This window comes from Dendropsophus ebraccatus, chromosome 15 (assembly GCF_027789765.1).
Source record: "Dendropsophus ebraccatus isolate aDenEbr1 chromosome 15, aDenEbr1.pat, whole genome shotgun sequence".
In the NCBI taxonomy this organism is placed as follows: domain Eukaryota; kingdom Metazoa; phylum Chordata; class Amphibia; order Anura; family Hylidae; genus Dendropsophus; species Dendropsophus ebraccatus.
In genome coordinates, this window is record NC_091468.1 from 23,572,600 (window position 1) to 23,582,752 (window position 10,153).

Below are 10,153 nucleotides of genomic sequence, written 5' to 3' on the forward strand. Positions count from 1 at the left end.
CTGCTACCTTGTCTCTCCTTACCACACCTCTATAGATCCTGTTATCTTTTGTTTCCAGTTCTGCCTGCCTACAGAGCCCCTGCTATCTTGTGTCTGCCCTTTTGCCTGCCTACAGAGCCCCTGCTATCTTGTGTCTCTCCTTCTGCCTTCCTACAGAGACCCTGCTACCTTGTCTCTCCTTAACACACCTTTATAGATCCTGTTATCTTTTGTTTCCAGTTCTGCCAGCCTACAGAGCCCCTGCTACCTTGCTTCTCCCACTGTCTCACCTTCCCAAAGCTTGCTACCTAGTGTCTCTATAAAGGATGGGGCTCAAAATCCCAGAGGATAGTTCTGTGTATCTATGTATGATATATGTATAACTACATATGATATCTAGAAGGAAATGCTGCATGATTAATAATTCAAAATCTTCTCAATAAAATAGGCAAATATATAAGCTGCCGTGAACATCTATGAGTTAATCTCTCACCATAATATTCCTGGTCATGCACTAATAATATAGACATTTGTCCTTGCAAATTGCTACATCCTAGGTGTGGGGCCAACTGAGAAACTTCTGAGCCCCCTGACTAGACTCCTTACCTCTCACGCCGTGTCTTGTCCAGCTTATCCTTCAGAATCATGATCTCTTTCTTGAGGGTGAGCTGTAGGCTCTCAGCATCCCGTAGCTCCTTCTTCAGGTTCTTGATCTCAGTGGCATGCAGGGCTTCCCTCTTGGACAGCTCCTCTTCATAGGACACGCTCTTCTTCTCTAGGTCAGTCTTCAGCTTGTTGATCTCTTGCTGTTGCTCGGAGCCGCTGAAGGCTGAGGAGCGGCCTGTCTGTTTCTGCCATGGCGAGAGAAAAAAAAAAAAAAGATAAAGAAAATCTCAGTCCTGTTTCTTACACATCTGGGTCTATCATGTGTCATTGTATGATGCCAGGGATATATCTGCAGACTAGCTTCTTTACAGGCTGTGCCACTGGATATAATCTATTACTCCCTGTTATCAACCATTCCAGACTGGGAAGAGTGCCCGCAGTGTAAGATAGTAAGATGTGGTTTACTGCACAATGACCAGGCCGGAGGAACCTTAGAGCATACCGTAAATAACAAGTACTGTGAAAATACAGATGGCAATTGTGATAGCAAGATCATTTTGGGTTGCAATACATATCTGTAGCATTGATTTATACAGGAAGTCTATGACTTGGGGAATGGCGTCACTTACCTTTAGCCCCTCCAGTTCACTTTCTAATTGTTTTGAGTATTGCTCGCTGCGCTCTCGTAGTTTCCGGTCCTTCGAGGCTTCGGCTGCTGCTGCTTCAGCTTGGGCTTCCATCTAAAGAATGAGTAAATAATACAGGGTCTGTTAGTTATGGTGACTATTGTATGTGAGCAGTATATAGATTTACTAACAATCTAGGAGAGACTTCATAGAATCTTGCTTTGGCTTTCAATCCTAATTTCGGCAATCAGTGGGGGGTCTCAGCACCCAGGTCCCTCAGCAGTGAGATCTCCTCACCTACATTTATGATATATTGGCTTTCCTCTTATAGGTCTATGTCCCAACAGTTCCAGTCCTCACCTCCTTTTTGGACCGTTCTGCTCTGCGCAGTTCCTGTCGTAGCGCTTCCACCTTCTGCGCCACGCTCTCCATTTCCTCTTCCTTGTCGCGGAGCTGACGGACAAACTTCTGCTTGTGGGAGCGCAGCTCTGTGAGCCGTTCGTTCATCTCCTTCATCTCTTGCACCGAAAGCCTGTGCTGACTTTGCGTCTCCTTCAGCTCTTTGGTTTGGGACTTTAACTTCTCATTGGACTCCATCAGCTCCTAAAGTAAAGTGTAAAGTAAGATGTAACCAACAACCATAAGTTGTCTCAAAGCTCTGATCTTCACTTTACAGCATGTCTTATACGCCAGTCACATCCAGAGCTGCATTCACAATATGTTCCTACACTACAATACTTTGTGGAACGTGACTATTAGAGAAATAGTTTCCTAAAACACAGGCCTAATGGGCAGTAATATTCCCTTCATATATCACGACAAGGAATGGTAATCATAAAAACCTAAACTTATATTTAAAAGGACCTTTAAAGCATGTCTCCTAACCTGTGGCTCTCCAGCTGTTGTAAAACTCCCATCATGGCCTAACAACCTCTGACTCTCTAGCTAATGCAAATCTCAAACTTTGACGACCTAATAACCAGTGGCTTCCTTGCAGTTTCAAAACCACGACACCCATCATGCCCTGAGAAACTGGTGCCCTTACAGAAAACGTGACATCAGAAAATGACATTGCTTAAATAATGTCTTTATGTTAAACATTTTTTAAGAATTTTTGATGATTTTTATATAATTAACCAATTTTCTGTCTATATTATCCTATATAATCCTGAAAATTTTCATTCTCCCCATTAGGGCGAAACCTAAGCTGAGACTTCCTCTTGTGTCTGTGTTGATAAGAGGAGGCTGCTGTAAAATAAACTGTACAGCGTTACAGCGTCAGGTGTCACCAGTAGATAGATAGCTTTAGTATAAGACAATAGCCGGTGCCTGTGGAATGACCTCTCTTCACAGGTCACAGAGCATGCTCAACAATGTTTAACATTTATCTCAAGGGGAAAGACTATTGTTGTCTATGTCCATGAGCCTGGCTGTAAAGCATGTCAATAAATGCTGTTAAACATAGCTCAAGCCAGATGGTCACCCCCATAATAATGTACAAAAAGTGAAATAAAAAAATTACAGTCAGAAAATAGAAACAGATTAGAATACAAGAATGACTAGTATGTGGCTTTAATCAGTAAAAAAAAAATCTAGGTGATACATGCCCTTTAACCCTTTGTAAAACTACAACTCCCATCATCCCTTGCTCTGCAGTGATTGAAAGGCTACAACTCCCATCTTGACAACCTGTGGCTTTCAGTGATGGAAAAACTACAATGAGTTAGTTGCGTGCAGACACTGAAAGCGACTCTGTACCCACAGTCTGACCTCCCCAAACCGATTGTACCTTTGAATAGCTGCTTTTAATCCAAGATCTGTCCTGGGGTCCATTCGGCAGGTGATGCAGTTATTGCCCTAAAAAACAACTTTTAAACCGGCAGCCCGGTGCCCAACGGGCGTGGCCTAGAATGTCTATGCATTAGGCTGGCACAACCTCTCTGTCCCTCCTCATCTTTAGAAATGGTCTAGGCAGATTGCGTCCTATTTGACAGCTGTGTGAGTACTGAACATGGGCTGGATCATTAATAACCTGTGCAATGTTCAGCATGGAGAAAATGTTCCAGTGGCATTATTAATGATAAAGAGGATGGGGAGGAGGGGTGGAGGGGTGGTGTAAAGTTAGGGCACAGATACTCCCGTTGGGCACGTATGTTGGGCAGTATTCACACAGCTGTCGAATAGTAGGCAATCTGCCTGGACCATTCCTAAACATGAAGAGGGCGGGGAGGAGTAACAGAGATGTTTTGCTAGCCTAATGCATAGACATTCTAGGCCACGCCCGTTGGGCACCGGGCTGCAAGTTTAAAAGTTGCTTTTAGGACAATAACTGCATCACCTGCCAAATGGACCCCAGGACAGATCTTGGATTAAAAGCAGCTATCTGAAGGTACAAGTGGTTTTGGGGGGGTCAGATTGTGGGTACAGAGTCGCTTTAAGCAGGGGTGGGATAGGACACATCAACCTCTTAGCTTCTCACCTTGTTGAGATCTTCCTTCTCCTGTTTCAGCATCTTCACCTGTTTCTCAAAGGCTTTAATTTGTTTCGAGAAATCCTCCAAATCCTGCCGGGTGACCGCGCTCTTCTCCAGCTGCTGGTTGAGCTGACCAGTGCCTGCAGGAAAGAAGCAAAGAAGCTAAAAGGTTAATGCCATAATGTCATTGCATCGATAAGGAAATGTGGCGGCACATTGTACTGCACCTGTCCATTCACCAGGTATGGAGAGACATGACCTGGGAGTAAGGTGCGCTACATGTCGTGGTATAGGTCTACCCCATGGCTGGAATTCCTTTTGTATGCTGTATGTACCTGCTGATGTATTCCTGACAGTTGCATTCTAACTATTCCCTTCGGACTATGAGGAATTCCCGCCATCTGTACGGCGTTTTACACCCACCACATATCCCCTGTAGCGTCCTGACATCTCACCACGGGGTATGCCGTGCAGCACGCAATTGGACAGTTTGTGAAGCTCTTCTCCCCTCCTTCTTTATGTAACATAAGAACAGACACGTTTCAGGGGGTGAACGCTGTCAATGTGTTTTAACTATGAAGACTTCAATGTAAAATATTTTTCAAGGAACATTCCATTTATTACATAACGTCCCAGTGGGGCATCAATAATGACGGATGCTGGAATGTGTTGAAGAAAACTTTATTTTTTTTAATGTTATTATGTGTCACAAAGTATCATTTGCTTTACAAGACCCTTTTCAAACGTTTCTACTGTGGGTGGAGCTTAAGTGTCACATGATCACAATGCAAACTGTCAGGGGTCACATAACACGTCATCCGACTGATGGCCAAGGCTTCCCATACTGTGGCTCTCCGGCTGCTGAAAGACTATTACTTGCAGCAAGCTCTTACAGCAATTTAGCCTAGTGCTTCTCATCCTATGGCTCTCCAGCTGCTGCAAAACTACAACTCTCAGCATGCCCTGACATCCAGAGGGTGTCAGGGCATGCTGAGAGTTGTAGTTTTGCAAGAGCTGGGGATCTACAGGTTGCTGAATGCTGATTTAGATCATGAATGCACATCCATGGACCATACCTTTCTAAGGACCCCATTAACGGAGCGATTATCGTGCGAAAAATCGTTATATCGTTTGAATTTAAAGGATGATTATTCTGTGTAGTTGCAGGCAACGATTGAAAAATCGTTTGTGTGTCGTTGATCGTTGATTTAGATCCGAACCTAAAAATTATTGTTAATCGTTCGCTGTAATTCCACATTCGTTCACTCAAGTTCCGCATTTTTTCACTAATCGATCAGTGTAATTGCACATTGTCCATTGTTTTGCTGGGATCAGATGGAGCAAATGATTATAGTAACAATCGCAATAACGATCATAATAACGATCGTAACTAACGACTATTGTTCTGTGTAATGTGGTGAACGATTTCAGGTTAACGATAAACAATCTCGTTTGCGATCGTTTAGCGTTAGTCGTTAAAAATCGCTCCGTGTAATAGGACCCTAAGAAGAAAGTTTACCGAGCAGTGCAAAAGTTGCAAACTTTTCACACAACTTGGTTCTTGTACAAAGTTTTGGTTAACGTTTTATAAAGTCCAGGAGCGTTTCATTATACACAGATTCTGCTTTACACAGGACTGGATGGATCCCATCTGGAGCACCTGTACCTGGCCTAGGTGTTAGCAGCCCCGGTAGCAGGTCACGGTGCACTTCCCTCTTTACACCAGGGTCTAAGGCTGAGGCGGACACATCCCTGCTGGGCAGCGCAGCGTGCGGATAGGAAGGCAAGGCAGGTGCGTGCCTGTTTATAGACAGATTATGTGCTAAAATCAGGAGCAGATGTCTCCTCTATCCAGGGATCACACAAGCCAAACAATCGCTGCTTCAACATCGGAGAAAACTGAACTCGGCTGCTTTAACTTTCCCCAGGAAAAAAAAGGTAATTCCTTCATAAAATAAACCAGGGCTGGAACAGCGCTCAGATGCCGATCCCCCATTTGAGGTCCGGGACTCACTCCTGCTTGTGGTTATTTGTACATTAGGCAGTGACCTGATATCTTATTTCATGCATGTGTGCGCTTACTATAACAGATCGGTGGAGCTGCTAACCATTAATAGGCCAGGGATGGAAGAATAACCTAAGTCAGTGTTCCCCAACTACAACTTCTATCACTGAAGGCTACACCTAGCGGGATTTTTTTTTACATCATCCATGTCAGCTCTCTTACATTGATTATCATGTGTGACTTTTTTTTTTTTTTTTTAATTAAAGAGGCACCTTGGTGAATATTTTTTTTATTAGCAAACAGTGGTTAAAGGACAAGTGCCATTAAAAACTTTTTCCCAGTAATTGAAGCACATTACAAAGTTATATAACTCTGTAATTTGCTTCAATCACCTATCTGCCTCCCTTCCCTGTCTTTTCCCCCCTCCACCCCCCACCAGGAAGTGTCCTGACTCACACAGACCTGATTACTGTCGTCACCGTCACCAAGCTCTTCTCTCAGCTCCTTCTCCTGTTACGCTAGCCTCCCCCCTCCCCTGCCTTGTCAGGTGACAGGCTTGCTCACCTCCAATTGGATGAACAACTGCAAGCCATCACTTGTCACATCTCACTTGCTTATCTTCCCTCAGACAGACTTCCTCACTTATGCCCCTATTCCACAGGTCGTTTAGAGGAGCAAACGAGCGCTCTCAGCGCTCGTTTGCTCCTCGTTCCCCGCTCGCTGCTGCCGCCGCTATTCGACGCGGCTGCAGCGAGCATGTGAGTGCGGGAGGGGGCGGCGGGGAGCTGCGGGGGGGGGGGGACTGCCCGGGGGATCGCTGATCGTCCGGGCAGCCCATAGGATATAGCAGCGTCTGCTGCCGATGCTCCTATTCAACGGAGCGACGGCAGCAGATCGCTGCTATATCAGTCGCTTGTTTTTCAACATGTTGAAAAACAAGCGACTGCAACGATCAGCCGACATGAACGATGTCGGCTGATCGTTGCACTCTATTCCACCGGGCGATTATATTCCGTAGCGGCCGATATCGGCCGAATACGAACAATAATCGTTCCGTGGAATAGGGCCTTTAGGCAGCTCCCCCCTCCCCCCATACTCTCTCTCCTGCTGCCGTGGACTCAGTGAAGGAGTCATATCACTAGAGAAGATAAGCTGAGCAAGCAGAGTCACCTGACAAGGAGGGGAGGGGGAGGCTGGTGTAACAGGAGCTAGAGCAGCCTTCCTGCTGATGACTCATCCTCACAAGAAGGAGCTGCCTGGTGACGGTGACGACAGTAATCACGTCTGTGTGAGTCAGGACACTTCCTGGTGGGGGGTGGAGGGGGGAAAAGACAGGGAAGGGAGGCAGATAGGTGATTGAAGCACATTACAGAGTTATATAACTTAGTAATATGCTTCAATTACTGGAAAAAAGTTTTTCATGGCACTTGTCCTTTAAGATCTCAATATCCTCTATTTTTTAAAGAAATTTTCTGTTTAAATCAACATTATACTTATAGCCACTAGGTGTCTCCCTTCACTGCGCATGTGTACAACTGCTGCAGGTCCACATTCAGTAGCAGAGAATCCTGCTCACATTGTACGGTCAGCTCTCCTGTTACACGGCACCAAAACCTCTGTAACCACACAGTGATATTATACATAAAAAAAAGCATTGTCTCCTGCAAGATTTCCACTGGTGATCTGCAGCAGATCACTGCGAACCCTTTTGTCATGGGACACTCAGCAAGATTGGCATACGGCCTTTACAAGGCTCAATCATGTGGCCTATTAACTTCACAATAGTCGCCTGCCCATTCCTGTTTACACAGGAAGATTTGCAGGTGACTACTGGTAGTTTTAATTCCTAAAAGATGTGATCAGACAATGAACAAGAGATCTGTGGTGCATTGGCTGATTGCTGACACTTTAACATAGGCCGATTATGTGATGGTCCTTGTCTAAATCCACAGTGTACTGGCAACATAAACTGACGCTTGAACTCCACATTGCAGGTCAATTTCCATGCAGATTTTTAAGATCTCATTGACTTTGCTGCTGCAAAGGCTGCACTTTACTGCAGGAATGCACCATGTGTAGTCGAACACCTAAAGAAAATGTAAGAGGTAAACCAGCCATACAATAATAGGAGTACAGTGGTGCCTTGGATTACGAGCATAATTCGTTCCAGGTCCGTGCTTGTAATCCAAATCACTCCTAAACCAAAGCAAATTTTCCCATAAGAAATCATAGAAATGCAGACAATTGGTTCCACACCCCAAAAATAATGATTTATTATTCTGATTAACATGTAAAACTAATGAAACAAACATTCAGAAACAGCAGAATATGTGATATTATAAGTTACTGTACAGTAATGGAGAGGATGGGAAACACAAGGGCTGAGAGACTGCAGGGAGCATGAAGGAATGAGCAGGGCAGATGTGGGCACATACATGCAGCACTCTCTGTCTGGGGAGAGAGGGGTTACAGCAATGCAAGCCCCAGCCTGAAGTGGATTTGCTATGATTTGGAAGGTGAGGGAGATTTCCTGGGTCATAGTACAGAGCTGTAGACCCCGCTATGCAGGCCATGCCCCTCCCCCACTCCCCCTCCCACCCAGTACAGGGAGCTCTTAAACCAAAGCAATGCTCTTAAACCAAGTTACAATTTTGAAAAACTGAGCTCTTAAACCAAAACGCTCTTAAACCAAGTTACTCTTAAACCAAGGTACCACTGTATTAGAATTTTTATTTTTTTGGTCTTGAAGCCCTTGACTAAACCCTATAAAAGCAGTAACTGAATGGAATCCATCTCCATAATAACATAGCTGTCTGTAAAGGGGGATTCTGGGACATGGCAATATTACCGTACACTCGGCATGACTCCTTAGGACGCTGCGGTTGCGGTTCGGAGGCTTTGGCGCTCCCGTCTTGTCTACTAATGAGCTCCTTGTAAAAATATAAACTACTAGTAAAAACCGCTGACAAACTCCACGGAAAGCGAGCCAAACTGTGCTCGACCTACGACACCCAAAGTGAGATTCCTAGAGCGCCGAACATCTGCGTGGATGGGAATCGACCTGCAGAAAAACATATTTGTGCCGGCGATATGATATATTGGGATTTGGCAGGATTAGATATAATGGTTGGCCTGGAATCCGATGTAATGATACGTTGCTGCACAGGAAGAAGATGCTGGATCGGCAGAGCGCAATCTCCTCCAGGAGAAGGTTTACTCGTCGCTGCCCGGAGCCAAGACAAATGTGCGCTCTGTGTTATCGTTCACAGACCTGGCAGCGGCCGAGCGGGACTCCTAAATATATGTTCTCCTGTGTTACCGGAACAGCAGAAGTCTTCCTCGCACGGCCTGGATTGGAAACACATGCGAGAGGCCGCTCCGGCTTTATGAGCCCAGTGACTCACCGCACAGACATCTCCAGCGGCAGCCGCTCGTGTATGATCAGGGGGCACCGGCTCTGCAGCAGAATGGCCGGGCTTCATTAGTTTAACAGTCCTAGAAAAATGCAAGGGATTCTTTCCAATTCTATGTAAATGAAGCTCAACCATTCAATCATAAAAAGTTTTACAGCTTTATAATATACTTCGTTGTTTCAATTTGTCGCCATTGGTGAGATCTCTGCTTGCTATTAGTGAATGGGAATGTTCCCCTCCTGATCTGTAACTTCTCACAGCTGAGCGTTTGCTACAATTGTATCCAGTCTCCTCCAAGGTGAGGTAAACATAGCAGAAATATCTTTCCAGGAATATCTTCTTTTTTTTTTTTTTTTTTTTTACACACACACACACACACACACACACACACACACACACACACTGATAATCTGCATAAATCCACATTTACATGACAGGATGCCCCTCTAGAGCAGATGTCACACAATCCCTGGCACAGACATCTATATAAAATTCTGTCCCAGAGTGTCAGGAAAGGGGACATAAGTAAGAAACTTGCACTGTTTAGAAGAGTTCCCCTTTAAATAGATTAAATGGGTGGTCCAGTCTTAAGGCTGGGTTCACAGTACGTATAATTCAGTCAGTATTGTGGTCCTCATATTGCAACAAAAACCAGGAGTGGATTAAAAACACAGAAAGGCTCTGTTCACATAATGTTGAAATTGAGTGGATGGCCGCCATTTAATGGCAAATATTTGCTGTTATTTGAAAACAACGGCTGTTATATTGAAATAATGGCCGTTATTTACTGTTATATGGCGGCCATCCACTCAATTTCAACATTGTGTGGACAGATCCTTTCTGTGTTTTTAATCCACTCCTGGTTTTGGTTGCAATATGAGGACCACAATACTGACTGAAAAAAAGTAGTGTGAACGCAGCCTTAAAAAGCATGGATGCTTTCTTCCAGAAACAGCATCTTAGCTTGCAGTTTTGTAGCACTCTTCTATCACTGGCCCTTTAACACAAGCCAACTATTGGGAATGGGTGTCTCAATAACTGCCTGTGTAAA

At 44.7% G+C, this 10,153-nt stretch overlaps 1 protein-coding gene across 2 annotated transcripts in view; it reads right to left on the bottom strand.

Annotated features, from left to right (window-relative positions):
• CDC42BPA (CDC42 binding protein kinase alpha) overlaps positions 1-10,153 on the bottom strand; it is a 128,314-nt gene that overhangs the window by 41,090 nt on the left and 77,071 nt on the right. For both annotated transcript variants that reach the window (XM_069955101.1, XM_069955100.1), the window contains 4 exons: positions 3,691-3,824; positions 1,572-1,814; positions 1,215-1,325; positions 586-830 (listed from right to left, as the gene is read on the bottom strand). In XM_069955101.1, the coding sequence (XP_069811202.1) occupies positions 586-830; positions 1,215-1,325; positions 1,572-1,814; positions 3,691-3,824 (733 nt within the window). The remainder of the gene's footprint in view (positions 1-585; positions 831-1,214; positions 1,326-1,571; positions 1,815-3,690; positions 3,825-10,153) is intronic.